Source organism: Trifolium pratense, linkage group LG4, assembly GCF_020283565.1.
Source record: "Trifolium pratense cultivar HEN17-A07 linkage group LG4, ARS_RC_1.1, whole genome shotgun sequence".
Lineage (NCBI taxonomy): Eukaryota > Viridiplantae > Streptophyta > Magnoliopsida > Fabales > Fabaceae > Trifolium > Trifolium pratense.
The window spans coordinates 47,481,665-47,506,256 of record NC_060062.1 but is presented as its reverse complement, the minus strand read 5'-3'; the positions used below and the strand labels follow the sequence as shown (position 1 = coordinate 47,506,256).

Sequence of the window (24,592 nt, the reverse complement as noted above, 5' to 3'; positions counted from 1 at the left end):
TGAGAATTGTCAACTCGTTCGCCCAGATGTTCTTTGCGACGCGTATCTTTCAATGGTATTTGGTCCAGTCACCACTCATGTTTTCTTACAGCAAGTTAATATTAGGCCTTAACAAATCAGTGAAACTAAAACCAACTTCAATTATTTGGATCTAAATGTTATCAATATTATTAAAATTAAACAAGCCATATTCCTGTCTGTAACATGATTCTTGTGTTATAGATTTATGTAATATGTATATGTGAAGTCATCCGTTCATTTTCCTTATCATCCGTTGAAGACATTTTCTCATTTTGTTAAAAATGGATGACTTCTTTGTTGTTTTTATATTATTACTTGCTGATCTTTTGGAGTGTTGTGATTTTCCCCCTTCAGACTTGACTAATGATTTGGCATGGGATTCAGGTGAAGCGCTGTTTATGTTAGTTGTTACTTCCTCTTGAACAATTGCATCTTGGATTTTTGTATCCTTTTCCTTGTGACATTGTTCCGCTATATCTCTTCTGTTCCTACTCGACGATCTACTTGAATAAAAGTGGTTCAATCTTGATAATGCTAATTCACGGGTAGCCTCTGCCGCAAGCTTTTGTTCCATGGGAACAGAAACACGCCAGTTTGCCTGTGATATTCTTTCTTCAGCTCTTCGTCTTAGGGCATAGTAGTCTTTGTGATTAAGCTGGACATCAGGTATGTTATTTTCTGAATGATTGATCTGTTGAAAAGCTTCTGCTTTAGATAGTTCCAAAGCATCCGACTCAAGTAGCACAGCTTGAAGGGTGAGCTGCAACGTTTGAATTGTCCGTCTCTTTAGATGCAGCTTTTGCTTCAGTTTTGCCCTTGTTTGCTTTCCTTTCTTTATGTTGAGCATGAGCCTTTCCATGTCATTGCGCATTTGATCCAAAGCATGGTTGATTTCATAAATCATGTTTTCCGTCTTGAGATGTTCCTCCCTTTTGGATTTGATGCTCGTGTGGGAGATCTCTAGTTGTGATTCCAACTCCGTAATGGCAGTTTTTGGTGGATTTGAATTTGAATTCTGTTGAGCATTAGCAAGATTTTCCTTCTGCTTTTCGAGTTCATCTATGAGAGGCTTGGAGTCAAGCCATGATTGTATGGCATTCTCTTTAGCTCTATTGATCTCTTTCTTTGTCTCATCAAGTTCTGCTTTTGCATCCTCTAGTATAATTCTATTGTTGTCTTCCACACCTCCTTTGTACATGACTCTCTAAAGTTTCCTCTATGGACTTATTTTTGTTCAAAGTTCATGCATTGCTAGCATTTAAATTGGTACCTCTCGTGATATTTTTCTTTTGTGTTGCATCAGTGAGAAGTTAAATACAAAACGGACACAGTTATCTGTTGATATTGCAATTTGATTTGAGATTTCTTTCTTATGGATAATGGTCATTTAAAGTTAAATAGTATATGAGATACCAATGAAGCAATAGTTTTAACCGATTTCATTTGTCTTGTATGTATGTAAATACATGGTCATGGAATGTGCTATGCGACTCATAATCGTGTGTGAGTGTTCTTTTCGTAGCTTTTGTATTTTGGTCGAATGATATGATGCATGACCATGTTATATTCCTTTTTTTATTTTTTACGTAAGCCATGATACATATCTGACGTATGCTATATTATCATCGGAAAAGAAATCGTGCCATGTTATTATTATTATTTGCTGATGTTTTCTCTTCCCACCCCCGTGAATCTTTTATCCCCTGAATTTCTAATTTTGCCCTTGAAAAAACTTCGGTTCGTAGAAACCGAAGTTTTTTTTTGACTTGAAAACAAATTTCGGTTTCTAAAAACCAAAATTTACTCTGAATTTGCACTAGTAAAAATTCGGTTTCTGCGAACCGAATTTTCTTGCAAGGGCAAAATTGGAATATTGGGGGGTATAAAAGATTCACGGGAGATGGGAAGAGAAAACATCTTATTCGCTCTAGTCCTATATATTATTAGAGAAAAAAAACCCTATTTAGGTAGCGATAAAATTAATGTATTTAGACTATATTATAAATTAGATACATTAATTTTATAATGTATTTAAAAGGTAATATTTTTCTTATATATAGGATCGGAAGGAGTATTATCATCGTAAAAAATATATTGCTCTTTTTTTTTTCTTCAAAAAAAAAAATATTGCTCTCTTTTTATTTATTTTTTATAATATTAGCTTTTTAATGTTATTTTTATTAAATTTTTTAAAAAATCTAGTTTATTATTTTTTTCTTATATTAATAATTTTTGGGTGTGTTTGCCATTTTATCTAGATATCAAAATAACTAAAAAATCATTGACAAAAGTTAGTGTAGTTTTATTTTTGTATTGAGCAGAGTAATTTACTTGTTTTAGTGAAGTGACAAACATCACCTAAATTCAAAGACACATTTGTGATGTTTTGAGTCAAACTTAGATGAAGTGTTCAATCTAATAATATTACTATATATAGTCGGTTGAATTAGGTCTATTTACCGAAACAAATATAGAGTAAAGAAAATAAAATGTTAGTATATATTATTGAGTATGTGTCTCTTAACCCTTGATATAGAGTAAAGAAAATTTAGTTACCTTGACCCTTGACATATCGGTAAAGGCGATGTGTCTCGTTGATATGATAACCGACTTAATCATGGTTTTCTTTGTATTGGAGTTTCATACGTCTATATCATTGAGTCTCACATTTTATTGAAGGATATCTATGACCGGGGCAATTGGTTGTTTAACACTTTAACTACACAAATCCCCAACAATCTCAAGTTGCATATTCAGACTATCTTTATTGACAATGACTCACCAGACATTCTCATATGAGGACGTTCAAATTTTGGAGTTTATTCAGCCAAGTCCGGTTATGATTGGCTCTCGCAATGTTATGTTCCACCCCTTCCCTAACTCATCATTATGGGTGGAAATGGTTATGGAAAATGAAGATGCCAGAGAATATCAAACACTTTTGCCGGCTTATAATGCATGAGAGTCTTCCCACTAATGCTTTTGGCCTCATACATCATTTGACTTTCGACTCCACTTGTAAAAGGCGTCATGCACCTGAGGAGAGTTTGATTCATTTGTTTAGAGATTGTCCTTTCTCTGTGGCAATTTGAGATGTTGTTTCCTTCTCTGCAGGAAATGTCCACAATACAATTCCTTGATTGGTTTATTGACGAGAATGGATTATCTCAATTTTATTTTCCTCAATCTCTACCTTTTAATTCACCTTTTTCCTCTTTTTCTTTTCTCTCTCCTCACAAATCAATGACTAAGATTCTACTATTTTTCTCATGTAATGGAGAGAATTCATTCCCGTTTATTGACAATGACACATCTTTTAATGAGATTATGTTTGTTGGGTTATTTGGCTAGTTCGAACTGACATGGTTTTTAATGATGGTAAGTGGACTATATGGCAATGTCTTAATAAAATCCATTCTTATATAGCTATTTTCTTACAGGTCCCAGGTATTTCTACCATCCAGAAACTGATGCGTGCGGTCATTTGGATCTCCCCTCTTGAAGGCACTATTAAAGTTAATGTGGATTGAAACTCTTTCGATAATCTTGGAAGATCGTTCTTTGGTGGTATTGTGCGTAATAGTAATGACAATTGGTTGCTTGAATGATAAGTGCCCAATTTAAGTTAAAAAACATTATAAATTATGGGCACTTGACAACTTATTTATAAAGAATTTGTGATTAAAACCCCCTATTTGATGTAAATATTGTCATGATCAAAGAAATAATTAATCCTAAGACATTTTGTTAGGAATTGCTAGAAAAAGGCAAGATTTGAAGCCTTCGCTCAGCAAAGCCTCAGCGAGCTGCAACGAACCAAACCAGTGGGCTAAGGGTCTTTGGCGAGAAGTAGCGAGCCTCAGCGAATAGAACATCAAATGAAGGTTCGCTTAGCGAAGCTTAGCGAGAATCAGCGAACAGAGGCAGAGAGCTATGGTCTGGTGGCGAGAGATGACGAGCTTCAGCGAAGAAATGATGAGTCAGGTTATTTGCTACGTGTCAAGAAACCCCTTCCTTAAGTAACCTGTTCGCTTAGCGAACATCACTTCGCTTAGCGAACACATCTGTTTTGAAAATCTATAAATAGCTATCAGATGCCATTTTCTTATATCATTCACTTTGTGATAGATAAAAATACGAGAGTAAACACTAATCTAGGGTTCTTGAAGAGTTTTAGAGGTGGATTCATCACAACACTTGGGAAATCAAGAGATGATCTTCATTTCTTCTTCTTTTCACTTTTGTAAGTTGATTATAGCCATGTGTGGCTAAATTTCTTGTTGTTGGGATTAGATGTAGCTATCTTGTGATCATGTACTCAAGTTAATCATGATATATATGTTTTTATTTATCAATCATTATGAGTGTTATCTTGTTTTAATTGTTTATTTCAAGATTTGAATGATATAGACATATATTGTTTAAAATCAAGAGTTAAGATAATCACTTATTAAATTTCAAAGTTTAGACATAGATTTTGAGTTTAATAATCACTTCAAATATCAGAACTTAAAGCTATTATGTCGATTAATGATTCGAGACATCGAAGGTTAATAGATATAATAGATTTCACGGCGTAATTCGGATACAGATACGTTCGACGCGTGATATGTGGTAATAATGGTTGGTAAATGAAATATATATATTAGTGGTTGATTTGTACATGTTAACCAGATATCGAGTCTAGTCCCGACAACTCTTTTTATCTAAAAGTTTTAATCTTTATAATATCTCACACGTTTTTACATTCCGAAACAAAAACCACTTAAAACCCGCACTTAAAATCATGGAAATTGCGAATCAACGTTTGATATCACACTAGTCCCTGTGGATACGATATAACGAAAATACTTGCTTTTGTACTTTCATCATTGAATTCTCTGGTTTTATTGGAATCTCTACTTCCTTATATGTTGAACTATATGCAATTTTAAATGGTCCCAAAATTGATCAAGTTGAAGGATTTAGAAATATTATCATTGAATCAGATTTCACTCTAGTAGTTAATTTTGCTTCTCATGAAAATTCTCAACTTCATCTTTATGCACCTCTTATCCAATAAATTCGTCATATGCGGCAGGGGATTGGAACATTTGTTTTCACTATACTCTTGGAGAGGGAATGAATGTGTTAATTGACTTGCGAAGACTAGAGCTTCCTCCAATGATACTTTGAAGATTTGGAATAGTTGTCATCCTCAACTCAATCTTGTGTTGCTAGCTGATGTTGTGGGTGTTACTCGTCCGCAAGCTCAATTTATTTTCATGTTCATGATTTTTCTTTTCTTTTCCATCTTATAAAAAAAAAGTGGGGATTGAACAATCCGCTTCTTTGTAATTTCTCACTTTAACCCCTTGCTCTAAGTCTCCAACCATCAAATCAACAAAATAATATTATTTTTATCAGCTTGTTAATTAATAAATGAAAAAAAAAATTGGAAAAAGATCATTACAATTCTATATCCAATATCTCCAGAAATATTTTGATTTTAATATTCATGACAATAACCATACCATTTTCCAAGCAATAACTATATAATATCACCCCACTTTCTAAATTTCAACAAGCATTGAATATTGAACTACATGATGATACATGAGTGGTTAGGGTAGGAGTATAGGTATATCATAAAGTTTCCTAATAAGGTCAACCCAAAAAATATAGATTATGTAGCAAGGTTCCGTTCAATTATTGTTAGATAAAAATGAAAGAAATTAAAACGAAGCAACGAGGAAATGAAACAACATCAACATCAAAGTTCACAAGTTACATATATCATCCTTATCATTTGTGGAATTTGTTAGTTGTGGTGACTATATATATATATAGTTCAATTCGTCATCCCATTAACTCACTCAAAATGGCTAATAAGTTAGTTCAATTCCTCAACTTTTCATTTGAGTTTTTCATATGTATCATTATATTTTGATATTTATTGTTTATTATGAATTTATGGATGTGTGTCTAAAAATGAAATATGCATGCATAGTGAAATTAAATTACTACATTGAATGAAATTCTTGTCATGATCATGATTGCTATAATTTTTTTTTTTTTTTGCTTTTCTATAATTATAAATTTCTTATTAATCAAACTAATTGAAAGATGATGTTGGTTATATATAGCTATCTCCATCCAGATTTTGTTGAGATTGTTGTGGTGCGACATGGTGAAACAACTTGGAACAGTTTAAAAAAATGCCAGGTACAATTTTATTTTATTTTATTATATTCAAAAATCAGCTTCAATTTTGTTTCTTAGAGTTTTCTTCTATATTATGTTATTCCATTTTGATCAATATAATAATACTTACATATATAAACAGGGACAATTGGATATTGAATTGAATGAATTAGGAAAACAGCAAGCAGCTGAAGTATGTATTTGTTTATTGATGCATTAATTCTCTTACTTGTTTATATATCATGCCAATTGGTCCAACAAATATAGTATCATATTAGATTTTAATTTTTTTTTTAAAAAAGATTTTAAATATTATTTTTTATAAGAATTTAATTATTATTTTTAGTTTGCTTTAAAATAATATTTAAGCAACTTTTAAAATAATTGCTTTAAAATATTTTATAATGCAGGTGGCTGATAGACTATCCAAGGAACCTAAGATCTCTGCTGTGTATTCTTCTGACTTGAAAAGAGCTTTAGAAACAGCACAAACTATTGCATCCAAATGTGGAGGACTAGAGGTCTGAACCAAAAAATTAATCTTTAATCTCCATGCCTATGACATGGAAATCCAAAAAAAAAAAAATCCATTTTTTATTTTTGTCTAACAAATTTTTATTAATTTTTTGTCTCACGACCTTTTAAAATATTTTTTGTTTTAGTAATGTTTAACTTACTTTGATTAAAACCACTTCAGGTTGTGAAGGATTTGGACCTGCGAGAAAGACACATGGGGAATCTTCAAGGACTTGTTTTTAGTGAATTAGAAAAGACTAATCCCATAGGTTACAATATTTTGATAACCGAGAATCAAAATCAAGAAATCCCAGTAAGTACTTAAAAAGCTAATTTGCTAATTAACATATTCACAACAAGTAAAATAAGTAGTAAAATTCTAAGTAAGCTGTGTGTACTTTTTGTTCAGGTAGTTTAGGGGTTAGAATATAAATTTCACTTTTAAGGTGGGTAAGTAGGATGTTCGGAGTTTGAATCCCGACTCCTTCATATAAAATGTGATGTCCATACCAATTGAACAAAACTCACAAAGACACTCGATCACTTGCTTTAACAAAACAATTATGATTTAATATAAATTATAAAATCTAATATATAATAATAATAGTAACAAAACCCCACTTGGGTTGGTCTAGTGGTATTAATTTAGGACTTGAGAGTATGCTCCTCTTGAGGTCTGAGGAGCACACATCACCACAAGATAACTTTTTGTTCTCTATATAAGTTGTCTAAAATACAAAAATAACATTTTGTCCACCAAACATCGTACAAAACAAAGTTTGTTTAATACCTTAAATTTGTATTTTCCTGTACCGTTCTGTCTAGGACTTATATTTTGCAGATTAAATGGACTCATAGTTTGATTTTTTTATTTATTTTTTACTAAATATGCTTCTAAAAGGAGATCATTCTTTTTTCATATACATGGCTGACGTGCATGCATATATGTGCAGGGTGGTGGTGAGAGTCTTGATCAACTATTTGAACGCTGCAAATCTTCATTGCTGAGAATTGGCAGAAAACATAAAGGTTAGTAGTTATCTTATCAATAAAATGGTGTCTTTCCATACCAAAATTCATTTGTGTTTGGTAAATGTCAAAACTAATTTTGAATTTGAAAATTTGATTATAGTTGATAATTAGGATGTTAATTGTAAAGTCACACTTATTATATTGTTAATGGTTTGAATCAAAATTGCTTTTAACACTAACTAATTAATTGTTGCAGGGCAGCGTGTAGTAGTTGTTTCTCATGGAGCATCCATTCAAGTGCTTTACAAATGGGCCTGCCCAGATTCCAAGTTTGTGAAGAATATATACAATGCATCTGTCACTATTTTTCACTTGTATAGTGATGACAAATTGACCTTAAAATTGAGGGCTGATATTAGCCATCTCACCCAAAATTGATTTATGTACTCTAGTTTGAAGGGTAACACAATGATATCTACTGTTATATTGTTATTATACTTATGCCAATCCAAAAGGTTGGGGGAATGGGGCGGTAACAACAAGAAGGAAGAGACAAATTATTTGTATTTTGTATCTTTGTTATTTGACCCAAAAAAATAATAATAATGTGTTTAAAATTTGCATCTTTATTTAAAGAATGATACATTAGTTTTTTTTTTTTTTGGACAATCTTCTTTTTGTAAAGGAGGTGTTCGCTGCTCTGTAAAATCAGTATCACGCAGTGCCCTCCTGTCTAAGAGACAAGAGACCCGAACTTTCGCCCAAGGAACAGGCCAATATGGTGCACCCACCAGACCAACCTGACAAGCCAAACCTGTGTTCCATCACTTTGTTGCCTCCACTTGGGTTACAAGTTGGAGCTACCCAACTCGGCAAATGATACATTAGCTTAAACTTTTATTATTTGTGTATGTGAGTCTTTGGTTTTTTCGGTTGTTCAAGTCCTTAACCACTTATTTAATAGTTATAAAATGAATGAAGTATGCATATATCTCATTAGCCATTTTAAGCATTGCGTTAATTAACCACGGACCAAGTTGAATAAAAAAAAATGAACCTCGTTCCCTTGATTCAAGCTGCAGGTGAGGAAGATCAAACACTCACCAAAATTAAGAAGCAATACTCTACAGGATTGCTTCAACCATTTCCTATTCTAAATATAGCTTTCTGCGTCTAAAATCCGATCATAGCATTAGAGTTGGAATATTGTTTATGCGGAACATTTGTCAAATTGAATGGCTTTCTCAATTAGATTTTTTTCGATTGTAAGTCATGATAGTGTGTTCACAAGTCATTTTTGGCAACATATTTTCAAATTTAGAGTACGTTTGATCTGATAAAAATAAGAAACTATACAAGACAACTCCAATTACCTACTCTATTAGATTTTAAAACCGAGGTTGGCAACATATTCTTCCTAGAACATAAGTTAACAGATCCTATAAAAAGTTAACACAAGTATAAAAATGTTCCTTTAATGTTTCAATCTTAATTCCAAACAATATTCCTTTCATAAAAATAACATTCAATTCTAACAACCATTTTTGACCTAATGTGATAGTTGTTATAGTCTTTTAATATTATTTGTGTTTGGAAAAGAATTGTTATATAGTCTTTTTTTTTTAATTTCAAATTGCTATATTATAGTCTATACTCTCATAGACTATAATATACTATAGAGTAACGTCAACTGAAAAAAAATATACTATAATATTATAGTATGAAATGGAAGCAACGAGGAAATAAAACTGTAACATAATAATAATAATAATAATAATATATATTCTTCTTCCTCTTGTGTTGCATTTGTATCACCATTAATTAGTTTCTGTAACCAAATTAAGCACGACCTTAGTTCATTGTTCAACTCACTCAGAATGGCCGAGTCTTTCACCACTGATTCTTTTTCTAGGTGCTTTTCCTGTCATTTCCTCAATAAACTTTTCATTTTGATGATAATTAATGAAATTAGTTAGTCCGTGAGCTTAATTCGGTTGGTAGAGACATCGTATTTCACATGTAGAGTTCGAACCCAGAGATTCCACTTTTTCACCTTAGGAGTAAAATTCTAACCACCGGAGTACCGGACTACCAGGAAAAAAATGCAATTAGTTTATTTTGTTTTGCTATGCCTACCTAATTAAGTAATTATACCATTAATTAGTCATCAAACTAATGAGAAATGATGTTTGTTATAGCTGCTATCCTCATCCAGATTATGCTGAGATAGTTGTGGTTCGTCATGGTCAAACAATTTGGAATGCTGAAAGAAAAGTTCAGGTAATTTCTTTTTTTTTTTTTTTTTTTTTAGTTTTTCACCACCGGTTTAATCTGGTTCGGGGTTCAGTTCTGGCATCAAGTGGCTTAGTGATTAGTCTTTTTTTTTTTTTTTTAATGAAAATTGGATTTTGCTTCAACATGTTAATTAATTTCCATTTTCAAATTATCAATTTTTATAATTCATACAAGCATGTATATATGTAAACTTCAGGGGCACTTGGATGTTGAATTGAATGAAATTGGAAGACAACAAGCACATGCGGTAAGTTGTTTTTTTTAATTTTTTTTTTATTTTATAAAATCGTACAAATTAACCAAATTGGCTACTTACATTTAATTTGTTTAATTAATTGCTTCAAGACTTTAATTCTTGTAATAATTTTTTACTATGAAGGTTGCTGATAAACTATCCAGAGGACCAAAGATCTCTGCAATATATTCTTCTGACTTGGAGCGTGCTTTTGAAACAGCACAGATAATTGCTTCTAAATGTGGAGTCCTAGAGGTTTCATTTTTATATCCTCTGTTATTTTTTAAAAAAAAAATCAGAATTTATTTAAGGGAGTATAAAAAAGGTTTTCTTTTTTGTTAGTTACTTTGTTGCAAAGGCATAAAGGTTCTCTAATTAGCTCATAATAAGTAATACAATTTCATATATCGGTGAAGAATGTTGGGTCTAGCAGAAGAGACTATACTCTCACAACGTGACGACACAAAGTTTGGATCAATACAATATATAAAATAAAAACGCATAAATGTACTTTCTGTCTCCTAATTTGCTCAAAATTAACTATTAGTCCTCCATTTCTAAAATTGGGTTATTTGTTCAATTTCTTCTTTTTTTTTTTTTTACAACATGTGGGATTTGATATTCATTTGTTTTCATGATGAAGAACTTTTCAGATGCACGAATACTCCGAGCTAGGATTTTTAGCTTTTGACAGTCACGGGTAACGACCATAATGTATCGGGGCATAAGAAGCATATGTGAAATGCATATCCAAAAAGAACATTGATTCCCTCATTTTTTATGAAGTGACACTCTAACCAACTTGAATTGGATAAAAATGAATCTACACTAACATTAAAATTAAGGGGGGTGTATTGGATTGGGATTTCATGAGACAATTTTGGTAAAAAAAGTCTTGATGATTTTATGAGATTTTGTTGGACTATATTGATTTTGTGAGATTTTAAAGACTTTTTTACAGAGACTTTTTTACAATCAAGATTTTTAACACATGATTTGAATGGATTTTGAGAGATTTTTTTCAAAAAACTTTTTACAATCAAGATTTCATAATACTTTATATATTAAGAAACTTTTGTATATTAGGCAAATTTTAAAAGAATCAATAAATTTTAATAAAAGAAATTATATTTTTTTGGGAATCCAAATTTTTAAACAAAAAAAAAGCCTTACATTTTTTTCACGTATATGTTTCTAATCACAAATAAAAACCATTATCACCATTGATGGGAAAAGAAGCAGATGAAGGTAACGAAAAAAAATTTGCCGTAAAAAGTTGTATTGAATCAAAAGTTTGTAAAAAAGATGTAGAATTTGTTAAAATATTTTTTTGCAAAAAAACATATTTGATAGAAGAAGAAGAAGAAGAAGAAGAACTGATATAATGATGATGAAAGTAAAAAATCTTGGAGAGTTTGAAAAAGTCTCAAGTCTTTTGGTGAGATTCTTGAACAAGTGAACAAAGAAAAGAAGAAGGAGTGCAGTGATGATGAACTATGAAAAAATAAAGAAAAAAAAAATTTGATACAGTGATGATGAAAATAAAAAGTCTTGGAGATTTCAAAAAAGTCTCAAGGCTTTTGGTGAGATTGTTGAAAAAGTCTATCAAGTGTATTTTCAACTAAAAAGTCTCTCAAAATCCATTCCATAGAAGAATCCATCAAAATCGGTAGACTTTTGAATACCAGTAGACATTTTAAAAGTAGTACCAAATCTCAATTGAATACCAACGGATTTTATTGCCCTGAAAAAAAAATCATGTTTGTCTTAATTGAATACCACAAGATTTATTTAACTTTTGTAAAAGTCTTGATTGAATACCTCAAGATTTTTTTGTCATAAAAAAGTCTTTTAAAATCCCATGAAATCTCAATCCAATACACCCTCCTAAATTTAGGTCAATTGTTGGAACAAGATGTGGAAATTTAGGTCATATTGGCTTAAACTTAATTAAAAAAAATAAAAAAGAGGACGAAAAATGATGCCACCTTATAAAAAAGGAGAATGTTAACTTGTGCCCTTAAGGGCACATGTTAAGGAGATAAATGTGGAAAACATTTATTGAACTTGTGGTGTATTCAATTCTCTAAACATTAAATATTTTCTATCATTAAATGCTATATTTCTATTTTTAGGTAGCTTAACATGTGCCCTTAGGGCACAAGTTAACATAACCCTATAAAAAATAATGTGACCAAGAAAATCTCTTAAATATGTAAAATTTAATTTTGAATGAAAAAGGAGGACGAAAAATGCATTTAAGTCAAGAAAAAAACTGAGAATTCCTTATATGTTTTTAATCTTTAAAAATTAAATGTATTGATTTAGTACTATAAATGGCATATTTTGATGTGAATCTCAGGTTGTGAAGGATTTTGACCTACGAGAAAGACACAAAGGAGATCTTCAAGGGCTTTGTCATCATGATATAGCAAAGACTAATCCCATTAGTTACAAGGCTATGATGTCTGATAATGAAGATCAAGAAATCCCAGTAAGTAGAACTATACATATACAACAACTATGAGAATACTTTAATTTTTCATATACATATAACATATGCATAAATACCATTATGTGCAGGGTGGTGGAGAAAGTATTAATCAACTGTTTGAACGTTGCAAATCTGCATTACTTAGAATTGGCAAAAATTACAAAGGTATATATATATATATATATAGCTGCTTACCATTGAAATTTGCTAAATTTGCTCCATAGCTTTTTTTCGTTAATTTATTTCTCTATTGGTGAGCATCTATGATGAAACCGAATTGTCTGCAGTCAATTGCACGCAATCATGCAGTCAGGGAGATTTGACCATCCAATTTAAATTGGACAGTCTAGATTTCAAGTAGATTTTCTTCTCTTAAAACTAGAATCGTAGAACTTGAGATATGAACTATCGCGATCATCCTAACTATGTGACTACGTGTGGTCAATGACTGTTAGCAATTCGGGTTTGTCGATGAAATCTCTTGTAGGCAATATTGGCATAACCCATTTTTTTTCCACCATTTTGATCTAAATTACATATTTGTACTAATTATTGTAGGGGAGAGAGTTGTCGTTGTCTCTCATGGAGCATCCATTGAAATACTTTACAAGTGGGCTTGTGTGAATGGATATGAAGGAAAAATACACAATGCATCTATCAGTATTTTTCATTTGTATGATGAGGACAAATGGACATTAAAAGTGTGGGCTAATGTTAGTCATTTGAGCACAAATTGATTTTTTGTACAATATGATCTTGGGGGTAACATAAGTTTTAAGGAAAATTCCCTTGAAGTCCCTCAATATGCTCTTAGGTCTTCTAAATTTCTTTGAGCATATTGAAAAGTCTAAAGAGAATTTTCCAAATTTTAATTGAGTTGTAATGTGTTGTTTCCCATTCAAAGTTAATAAAAAAAAGAATATCAAGTGGTGTTACTAAAAATGATGACTTTGTGCCAATGAGATGATTTTTTTTATTACCATGAATTAGATGTTTCCAATACACAAAAAATAAGATTCAATTCATGATCATTTCCTTAAAAGGTATTCATCTCTTACCACACCGATTAATTTATTGTTGATATATGAATTTTTATTTTACTTTATATCTTTATGATTAAATTTAGAATTTAATCTATTTACACCAACAATGTTAAACTTTGTTAGACATGCATCCAATCAAATTCTAATAGCAACAAAACATCTTAAAGTTTTAAAATCCCACAAATAAGCCTAGAGGTAACTCAAATCTCACATTACAAAATTTAAATATGTCGTTAACCGAACCCGACTGAGGTCGTAAAATTGCGAGTCTTTTATGTCTTATCGTAAGTATTGAAGCATCATTTCTTTCTTTTTTTTTAAAAAAAATATTTTATTTTTATGTGTATGTGTCTTATCGATGTGTGTACTCGAATAAACCAAACCGTTCAACCCGTAACCATATAAACCGACACTCGACAAAACCAAAGCTTGAAATAGTCGGTGATAGGCCAAAATTTTATTCTGTCAGTTTTTCCGGCTGATGCCCTACCCTAAATTAGCTTACGTGTTGAGGAACCTTCATCCGGGAGCCACAATACAAGAAGTTGGAAGCAACCACCACCACCACCGAAACGCAACTCCTCCTTTGCGCCTTCAATTCCCAAAATCACTCACATTTCACTCCTTCACTCTAACAACTCGCCGCCGAACAACTATGGCTACTCACAATTCCACCAATTTCAGGTTCCTTTCAAAAACATAATAAATAATAAATAAATAAATACACGATCCATAACTATAATCATTCCATATTTTTTCCCAATTTTTCTTTGCTCGATTATTCTCGAACTAATTCGGATTATTTTATGCTTGTTATAGCTCTCCTCCTCATTCAGATTACGCTGAGATTGTTGTGGTGCGTCACGGTGAAACTGCTTGGAATGCTATTAGTAAAATCCAGGTACTTTTTTTTTTGTTTAATCTGAAATATTTTCAGCTTCAGCTTAGTATATGAAATTGTTCGGATCAAATGTTACATTTCTTCTGGTACATAGAAGTAGAAAGATGATGGATTTAATTTTAATCTGTTTCTGCAAGATGAACCATTTAAGTAATAGATAGCGCCAAATTTATAAGTAACTTCATTTTTGTTGTTGCATTGAACAAATTTGTATATTCCGTATCTGGTCTGAGGACCGACTAATCCGGGGGGGCCATTTAAAGCGGCTCTGTATAGACTAGACTAGTACACCGAAATTGTCATTAAGGGGAATCAAACCCGAGACTTGAGAGGAGCAAACTTTAAATAAATATTGTTGAATTGAATTTGACTCCTTTTGATTGAATAAAAAGGGAAAAGTGTGGATATATAGGCTTTTAATTAAAAAATCAAAAGTTAAGGTTGGTACTGGTTTGAAGCTGGTGACAATAATCTGAAGCCATGTCATGGGTGTTTATTGGCATAATGTTGTATGAATTTCTTTCGGCAGTGCGTCTCATGAGGATTTGAGGAATTTGGAGACTGGACTTTTACTTGTTTTGCATTATCTCAGTTTTGTAATTCGGTTTTTTGTTGTGTACTGAGTGGTCGCTGAACTGTAATGTTTTTTTTAAGTACTGCAGGCTGTATGTGCGCTAGTGTTGTTAAATAGTGGCCATAGCGGCGCTATAGCATAGTGGAAACTGAACAAATCAATATTGTCCCATGATGCGCTATTTAGTACAAATTGTTGTCAAATAGCGGCTATAGCGCCGCTATAGCACTGTTGCATAGGGGAATTTGAAATAACCGTTATTTTCCGTGATCCTCGATTGACAACACTTATGTGCATAGATAGGTGTATGACTTTGTGGGCTAATCTTTGTGCTCGTTGTTCTCTTGTTTAGTGTATGATTAATAAACTTTCCCTTACAATAAAAACCGATATTGCAAGTGACTTGCAGATGCATTAATTTTCCTATGATGAACCTTTAAATTTACGATTATTGATTAATATAGTTCGTTTATTCTTTTCATGCATAGCTATGACAAGATGCTTTCCATGTCTAACTATTTTTGCTTCTCAATTAGCTATGACAAGATGCTTTCCTACGATGTGGGCATTGTTTTTTTATATTTGTTGTTCCTTTTGAGTTTTCTGGCCCTGACTATGTTCATATTCCACTAATACTGTCCACAGGGACAACTGGATGTTGAATTAAATGAAACTGGACGACAGCAAGCAGCTGCAGTAAGTTGTACTTATTGTGTTTTATAATTCTTATATACAAACCAAGGCTGGAGCCTTACATTACATTTTGGTTTGTTTATGCCTTCATGGTCCTAATTCTTGTAAATTTTACAATTGAGGTGGGTGATAGACTCTCAAGGGAAGCTAAGCTCTCTGTGATATATTCTTCAGACCTTCAACGAGCTTCTGAAACAGCAGAAATAATTGCTTCCAAATGTGGAGGGGTGGAGGTTAGCAACTGTTATAAGATAATAACCCAGTAATGTTTTTTTACATGATTCATGCCTGAAGCCAATGGTTTCTTTGGTTTTCCGAAACATTTTTTCTTTGGTTTTCCGAATAATTGTTTCTTTGGTTTTACAAAAAAAATCTTATTTCTCAAATTGAATATTTAGGTATAAGTATAACTGTATAAGCATATCAGTTCTAGAACTTTCTCTGCGTTCATAATTAAGTAAATTGTGCTTGCAATATTTTTGTATTTTAACTCTTCATATTTAGTGCAAGTGATCTATTACCTATTCTCCATTTTTTAACAGTATTTGCCTTTAGGTTGTCAAGGATGCTGACCTACGGGAAAGACACCTGGGGGATCTTCAAGGCCTTGTTTATAGTGAACTTGCAAAAACTAAACCCACAGCTTACAAGGCTTTTGTGTCTAAGAACGAAGATATGGAAATACCAGTAAGTACCATAGGAGCCAACTTGTAAGCTTAAATTTCCATAGTAGTGATGTAATAATCTGAAAAGCATAAGCTTGGGTTAGCAATTAGGCTACCAAAGCCAACAGATGACATATCATATAGCATAGTAAAATATGAAATAAGATAATTTAGATCAGTCAAACTCATCCTATAATTTCTTTGTTAGAGATCTCAAAAAAATTAATTTAAGATCGATTAGATAAGATGATCATCCATTTTCCAAATTCTAGACATGCTGAGATTGACCTGTCAGTCAACTCTATCAAATCCCGTGTAGGCTGCTTTATTTGGATTTAGAACTTGCTTATTTATCTATCTTGTAGTTGTCTTATTTGTTTTGTATGGTAACCAAATTATTGTCAAGTAGTCTTGCTTGCATCTTGGAATCGCCTTTCTACTCTAAAGTTTTTCTGGTTGTGTCATGATCTCAAATATGAGTTATGACTAAGAAGAGATTTGAGATCATGAAAGTGAAGGTTAATCTATTTCAAAAAAAAGTGAAGGCTAATACCTGCTTCTTGATGTGAAATGAGGGTTAATATTGTAGATAAAGGTTTCTTATTATAACTGTTTATCATTCAGCTTATGTAGGATTTATGGATTATATGAATGTAATGATGGATGCCTAACATTTTGCATATCCATAACATTGTTCCATCATTATGTGCAGGGTGGTGGCGAAAGTCTTGTTCAACTTTATGATCGTTCCACATCTGCATTGGATAGAATTGGCACGAAGCATATAGGTAGTCTATCAGTTAAAGTCCTTCCATCATCACATAATCACATATCATGGAAATTACTTTTTCCAAATTAATTACTGGTGTGGTCTTTTTTAAGTTCTTCCAATAATCTCGGTGCCCTACATGACACCCTTACTTCCCTGACTGTATTAGTTAAACATGCTGGTTACTTATATATTTGTATGTATATATAACATATTTTAAATCATAATACATTCTGATGTTATCTGTGTTAATTGTAGGGGAGCGAGTAGTCGTTGTCACTCATGGAGGATTCATCAGATCACTATACCAGCGAGCCTGCCCAAATGGAGGGCGTCCTGGGAAGGTACTCAACACATCTGTTGGTGTTTTTCACATAGATGCTGATGATAATTGGATCTTAAAAATGTGGGGTGATGTTAGCCATTTGAGCCAAACTGGATTTCTACAGTCTGGTTTTGGGGGTGATAGAAATTCTGGTTAGACCATTGTTCCCATCCAAAATTTTGATTGTTTCCCAACCATAGTTAACTAAGGTTTGTATGAAGATTGAAGAAGAGATATCAAACAGTGATCATAAATATGAATTTGGCCCCTATAATGGGAATTTTTTTTTTTTTTTTGCATCTTATCATGCAAATATATTGTCACCATGAAATGTGTGTAAATTATATGATTTTCTGGCGATGGTATATCAATCTCCATTACAAAATTGTATGTTTCTAAATTTGTTGAACTGTTCATTGCATTGATGAATGAAATTTTGCATCTTAAAAGTTAAAAAAAAAAAAACTTTTTACAACATAAAATCTAGTTTGTAGCATATACTGTACAAAAAAGATTTAACTTAATTTTATCTTTTTTTGTCAAAATAACTTATGCCGTTTTTTCTGGTGTAATTTTCTTGCTAATTAAGTTTTCTTTTAACCAAAGTATCAAACCGTGTTAACTGTTAAGCTGATTCAGTACAACGTCAGTATTATTATGGAGTTTGTATTTTACCGTATAAAGCTAATTAAGTCGATCATAGTTCACAAATTTTAGCTTAACTGTTAGAAATGTCGAAATTGTTAGTGTCAGATGTCATGATCGGAGTTCGAACTCAATCACTCTATTTTATGTGTGAGTTTTCAATGACTTTTTCATTTTGTTTATCGACAAAAAAAAAAATTAACTAAGTCACCATATTTTGTATTTTTGACAAAAATAAGTCTCAATTTCTTAAGGACGAAGCATGTAGCTGCGGCAGCATTAAATTATTTTACGTTCCATATATTTTCAACGAATACTTATACAACTATTTTATTTATTTACTTTTTTTTTTGGTAAAAAAAGAGGCTAATGCCCATACAACTATTTTATTTTGAATCAACTTATATACGGAATCATGGCATACGTACCTCATTCACGTTTGCTTAATTAAAAAAGAAACTTATAGGAGAAGATTGTTTTGTTACAATAAACTGAGGATCGAATGTATAAACTATAACGTACTATACAAACTTCTCACCACTAGACTAAACTTAGTAGTTTTTATAGGAAAAAACTTTAAAAATATAATAAAAAGCTAAGTCTAATTTTTATTTTTATAATCGTCATAACTGATAATTTATTTTAGTGTGGTATAATTTTAGAAGTTAATTAATATCTTGAATATAATTTTTATTTCAAATTCTTAATTAATATCTATTTCCAATCCATATTTCTTAATTCAAATTCAAAACTTACATATATTAAAGTTTAAACTTTTTTATTTTAATGTAATCACCATAAATGATAATTAATATTTTTTAACATTGTTTCCTTATTAAAAAAATGATTTTTTATATTAGTCAAAATAGTATAAAATAGTGTGTTCGTAAATAAAATAAGGAAATAATATATTTTTAATAAGGAAAAAATGTTTTAAAAAATAAAAATTATCATTTATGATGATTACATTGAAATTAAATAAAAAATAATCTTGATTTGCTCCTCAAAATTTGTGTCCATAAAAATATAGAATATAGAATTCCAAATAAAAGCGAAGATCTAATTTTTATTTTGTTGACAGAAGATTTAATTTTTTAATTTTTATTGTTATTATATATTACGGCTAATTAAACTCCACGGGTCAAAGGCAGTAATAAACACACTGTCAAATCAGTATTACCAGATTAACAAGAAGCTAAAAACCGTATTAGCTGTCTCAATCCTTGCAACAACACCTAAAAAAAACGTAACATTAGTCCTTTTCATTTCTTCTTCTAATTAAACTAAATTACGTTATCATTGTCACTAATCTCGCTCTCTCTTCCTTTTATTACCATTTTCAAAACCATAGTTTAATCATAAACCACTGTAAAATATTCATCATCAACAAACCTAACCATAACCACCACAAACAAAATCAAAATCCCAATTTCCAAATCTTGAATCACATTTCAATCATTCTTTCCAAATATGGGTCTCTGCATTTCTAAACCCAATTCTGAACCTCACAATAACATAATCATTCAATTACAACAAGAAATCACTGTTAATTCTGATTCAAATCCAGTAGTTGAAATTCAAAACCCTAAAAAATCACCTTTTTTCCCTTTTTACACTCCAAGTCCTGCTAACCATTTTTTCTCCGGTAAAACTCCGGGGAGATTCTTTAGACCGGCGTCTCCGGCCAAGCACATTAGGTCGTTACTTGCTCGGCGTCATGGTTCCGTTAAGCCGAATGCGGGTGCTAGTATTTCGGAAGGGAGTGAAAGTGAAGGTGTTGCTCCTCTTGATAAGAATTTTGGTTTTTCAAAGCATTTTGGTAGTAAATATCAGCTTGGTGAAGAAGTTGGTAGAGGACATTTTGGTTATACTTGTTCTGCTATTGTTAAGGTTAATCATAAGGGTGAGATTAAGGGTCATAATGTTGCTGTTAAGGTTATTCAGAAAGTTAAGGTTTGTTTTGTTTCTTAATTTGAATTTTTTTTTTTATTATTATTATTTTTTATTTGTTTGTTTAATTTATGTTGAAATGAAATTGGCTACATTAATTGGTAATGAGCTCCTCATAAGGATGAATTGTTCGGGAGAATCTGAGTTTGATAACAATTTCTGGTCAGACTTTACTTATCTCGTGACCCCTTTTCTCTAAAGAATAGGAGGGTTAACAAATTTTTTTTAAAATTTTAATTTGTTTGTTTTGAATTGTAGATGACTACTGCTATTGCTATTGAGGATGTTAGAAGGGAAGTGAAAATTTTGAGAGCTTTGAATGGACACAAAAATTTGATTAAATTCTATGAGGCTTATGAAGACCATGATAATGTCTATATAGTCATGGAGTAAGCTCTTATTGCAATGCTTACATGCTCTCTTTTTTTGGTCATCTTTTGCAACTGTTTGGTTTATAATTCTCATGATTATTTGTTGTCTTATTTTCTATTTGGTTATTATTAAGGTCATTTTTGGTGAATTTTGTAATTAATTTCTTAAACTCTTATGCATCATAGGTTGTGCGAAGGAGGCGAGCTTTTGGACAGAATACTATCGAGGTATTTGTTTATTTATTTTGCAAATATTGATTCTTTTTAATATTGAATATTTGGATGTTGAATTTGTTTTTTTCTTGAGGTGGGTTTTGGGGTAAATATAAATTATGATCAAAAGAGGAAACATATAATGACTTGTGATAATGAGATACTTGTTTCCTCTTTCAGAGGTGGGAAATACTCGGAGGAAGATGCAAAAGCTGTCATGACACAAATACTGAACGTTGTTGCATTTTGCCATCTACAAGGTGTTGTTCATCGTGATCTTAAACCTGAGGTAAAGTATATTTGCGATTGTGTCATCCTTTAGGATGGTATTTGATCACCTATTTAACTATGGTTATGTTTTGTTTGTATTGTGGGTCTTGTTGTGTAATTATAAATTTTTTTTATCAAGTATTAACTTCAGAAAATGGGTAATTTTTGTGTCAGAACTTCTTGTTTTCAACCAAAGACGAGAACTCAGAGCTGAAGGCGATAGACTTTGGCTTGTCAGATTTTGTCAAACTGGGTATGTTTTGAGTCCATTTTTATATGTTTCATGCTATGTTGTGGTAACTTGGGTATGGGTTAAGTTTTGACTTTATTACGCTTTACAGATGAACGGCTTAATGATATCGTTGGTAGTGCATACTATGTGGCTCCCGAGGTTCTGCATAGAGCTTACAATACAGAAGCTGACACATGGAGTATTGGCGTGATTGCATATATTTTATTATGTGGCAGTCGTCCATTTTGGGCACGAACTGAATCCGGGATCTTTCGTTCCGTATTGAAAGCTGATCCAACTTTTGATGAACCTCCTTGGCCTTCTTTGTCAGATGAGGCACAAGATTTTGTTAAGCGATTACTAAATAAAGATCCAAGGAAGAGAATGACTGCAGCGCAGGCATTAGGTGCGTTTCTCATCTATCGATGTTGGGTCTTGGTATTTTTTTATGTTTTGTAATGTTCCTTACTGGTGTATATTGCAGGTCATCCATGGATTAAAAGTTATAAGATCGTAAAAGTACCCCTGGATATTCTGGTGTTCAAGCTCATGAAGTCATACATGCGTTCCTCCTCTCTACGAAAAGCAGCTTTAAGGGTGTGTATAATTTATATAGAGATCACTTTACAACTCTTGATATCAAATGGAAAAAAGTCTTTGTTGAATAATATATCTGCTTCTATCTTCTGATTTTTATTACTATACACGTGCTTCTAATTGGTTTCTTACTCTCTACCATCAATATGTGTACTACTTGAAGAGTTTAATTCACATAATGTTTAAACAGGTTGAGTTTGTTGTTGCATGATTAATTTGAGTTGCAAACCTTTCAATTTTCGTTTAGTCTCAACTAGATAGGTCCAAATATGTTACAGATGGTAAAAATATTCTATATATAATCGCCATTGTTGCTACTTGCTAGTGCTTTTTATTGTAATTTTGTTTGCCACTGTTCTCATTCCTTTTGCGGATCATATTGCATTTATGTGTTCCAATAACTTACTAGAATTTTATATTTATCGGCATTGGGACAGGCTCTGTCTAAGACGTTAGCTACTGATGAGCTGAATTATTTGAAGGAGCAGTTTTCACTTTTAGAACCAAACAAAAATGACACCATTAGCTTGGAAAATATTAAAGCGGTTAGTTTCTTCCTAACTATTTATATATACATATAGTAAGCGATTGATGTTATAATTCTCATAAAATTGAGCTGGCCAGGCCTTGATGAAGAATGCAACAGATGCTATGAAGGAGTCACGCATTCCTGATCTTCTGGCATCAGTAAGTTTTGATTTAACTACAGAACGCCACTATATATTACCCAAATGATATTTTTTTTTTTGCAAGTATTGAATATTGATGCATATGATTTTTGTGGCAGCTCAATGCCTTGCAATATAGAAGAATGGATTTTGATGAGTTCTGTGCAGCTGCACTCAGTGTTCATCAACTTGAAGCACTTGACCGGTGGGACCAACATGCACGCTGTGCCTATGAAATTTTTGAAAAGGATGGAAACAGAGCTATAATGATTGAGGAACTAGCTTCGGTATGCTTGATTTAATTGCAATGATAGTTTATGCATGCATACATACCTTTGAAACTCTTTAGTCTTTATGTAGATAATATTACTATATCAACTATTCTTTAAAAAATGAATAATCTTATAATTTCCAACTGCAAGAAAGCATTAATTTCAACATTGGAGTGGAGATATTGCAAGAAACTAGTTTCAGTTGTTCTAAAATATGAGTTAATCTATGTTAGTTTTCTATTGGCAGTTATGTATTCTGGTTTCTGATTTCATTTTTCAACATCCAACATTTTTGTATATATGCAATACATTTCTCATGCATTGTTTTAACCATATAATCAGGAGCTTGGCCTTGGTCCATCTGTACCTGTTCATGCTGTTCTTCATGACTGGATTAGGCACACCGATGGAAAGTTAAGCTTCCTAGGGTTTGTTAAGTTGCTACACGGTCCTTCTAGAAGTCTTGTAAAACCTCAGTAAAAAGTTTGGAAACCACGTCAAAGTACTTAAGAGCATGCTCAATTATACTATGATTATCTGACCAATGAAATGCTGGTCCACACATCACATTCCTCAGGGTCATTCGTTCTACAGATTTTGACTCTTTTTTTTTTTTTTTTTAATATATTTTCCACTGTAAAGGTGTTTTGTTAAGGTGCATTATGTGATTGTTGTTAGATAGTTAATAGTCTAACATGTTCTGAGATTCACAATTGAGGAGTATCATTCTTGTTCAAACTTCTAATGCAAATTCATTGCATTACACAGTTGAGTGAAAAAAAGTTTTTACTTTTTAGAGCTTTAGCTTTCAATGTTGTATTGTAGCTTTTGAATATTTTTGGTTTTCTTGGATAAATGTCTCATTCATTTATTGGTGGTAACTACTTTGGTGGTTGCTGATATATTGCACGTGAGGTAGGTCTATCCTCTAATGACTTCTGTACTAAGGTAGCTATTGACTATTTTCATATGAAAAGGTTCTCTAATCAAACATAAAATTAAAAATGTAGAAAACTGAGTGAGATTTCTTGCAGTTTTTTTTTCTAGGCTTTTTTTTTTAAAAATTTTTTTCGATCAAATACCCCCTATGATGTGGAGTTTGACCGGAGTTAACGGACGAGGGGGGTATTTGATTGATGTTTTACAATTTCAGGGGGATATTTGCCTATTTCCAAATTTCATGGGGTATTTGACGAATTTTAAAATTTTAGGGGGTATTTGGCATTTCACTCGTAGAAAACTTGCAAAATAAATCAATCTTACTTTTAATGAACCATTTAACTGACATGATTAACAAATGTTAAACTAAGAAACTTTGCATAGTCTTGTTTGGAAGAGGTAATTATAAATTGTAATTTTTTTAGAATGGTATGCAACTCAGATTTAATTAATTTTCCATCATTCAGTTTTTTTTTTTGTTTGGATAGAGGCATAGAGCAATTTTTTTTTAAAAAAATCCATTTCTAGAGAGGTGCAACTATAACATCCCTAGTTTTAATTAAACATGGAAAATTTCTTTTAGTTTTGTTTTAATTAAACAAAAAAAAATTGAAAGGCAAATTCTTTTGACCAACTGATAACAAACTATATGTCAATTATTTGGAATTCATAAAAAAAACTTATACCTCCAATTCTCAAAGAAAAAGTCTTTATAACTCACTTGGGGTTGGTCTAGTGGTATTGACTTG

At 31.8% G+C, this 24,592-nt stretch overlaps 4 protein-coding genes across 7 annotated transcripts; all 4 read left to right on the top strand.

Annotated features, from left to right (window-relative positions):
• Positions 1-5,815: 5,815 nt before the first annotated feature.
• LOC123881600 (phosphoglycerate mutase-like protein 4) lies at positions 5,816-8,327 on the top strand. 3 transcript variants are annotated; one of them, XM_045930323.1, is made up of 8 exons: positions 5,816-5,889; positions 6,147-6,225; positions 6,347-6,397; positions 6,615-6,725; positions 6,902-7,033; positions 7,674-7,749; positions 7,949-8,163; positions 8,225-8,321. In XM_045930323.1, the coding sequence occupies exons 1-7, from the start codon at positions 5,882-5,884 to the stop codon at positions 8,128-8,130; spliced, it is 639 nt and encodes a 212-aa protein (XP_045786279.1). In that variant the 5' UTR covers positions 5,816-5,881; the 3' UTR covers positions 8,131-8,163; positions 8,225-8,321. The 3 variants fall into 3 exon arrangements, with proteins under 3 accessions (XP_045786279.1, XP_045786278.1, XP_045786280.1); XM_045930322.1 differs by having other exon boundaries at positions 7,949-8,327; XM_045930324.1 differs by lacking the exon at positions 5,816-5,889 and having other exon boundaries at positions 5,899-6,225; positions 7,949-8,308.
• Positions 8,328-9,497: 1,170 nt separating this feature from the next.
• Positions 9,498-13,701, top strand: LOC123881599 (phosphoglycerate mutase-like protein 4). Of its 2 annotated transcripts, XM_045930320.1 has the most exons (7): positions 9,498-9,604; positions 9,891-9,972; positions 10,184-10,234; positions 10,367-10,477; positions 12,585-12,716; positions 12,806-12,881; positions 13,275-13,697. In XM_045930320.1, exons 1-7 carry the CDS (start codon positions 9,570-9,572, stop codon positions 13,451-13,453), a joined length of 666 nt encoding a protein of 221 aa, XP_045786276.1. In that variant the 5' UTR covers positions 9,498-9,569; the 3' UTR covers positions 13,454-13,697. The 2 variants fall into 2 exon arrangements, with proteins under 2 accessions (XP_045786276.1, XP_045786277.1); XM_045930321.1 differs by lacking the exon at positions 12,806-12,881 and having other exon boundaries at positions 13,275-13,701.
• Positions 13,702-14,123: 422 nt separating this feature from the next.
• LOC123881597 (phosphoglycerate mutase-like protein 4) lies at positions 14,124-18,051 on the top strand. The gene is made up of 7 exons (XM_045930319.1): positions 14,124-14,443; positions 14,579-14,660; positions 15,880-15,930; positions 16,050-16,160; positions 16,483-16,614; positions 17,305-17,380; positions 17,620-18,051. Exons 1-7 carry the CDS (start codon positions 14,241-14,243, stop codon positions 17,841-17,843), a joined length of 879 nt encoding a protein of 292 aa, XP_045786275.1. The 5' UTR covers positions 14,124-14,240; the 3' UTR covers positions 17,844-18,051.
• Positions 18,052-19,558: 1,507 nt separating this feature from the next.
• On the top strand, positions 19,559-23,708 carry LOC123881596 (CDPK-related kinase 5-like). The gene is made up of 11 exons (XM_045930318.1): positions 19,559-20,284; positions 20,540-20,670; positions 20,839-20,880; positions 21,046-21,154; positions 21,310-21,388; positions 21,477-21,773; positions 21,852-21,964; positions 22,402-22,509; positions 22,589-22,651; positions 22,752-22,919; positions 23,247-23,708. The coding sequence occupies exons 1-11, from the start codon at positions 19,802-19,804 to the stop codon at positions 23,382-23,384; spliced, it is 1,731 nt and encodes a 576-aa protein (XP_045786274.1). The 5' UTR covers positions 19,559-19,801; the 3' UTR covers positions 23,385-23,708.
• The last annotated feature ends 884 nt before the right edge of the window (positions 23,709-24,592 follow it).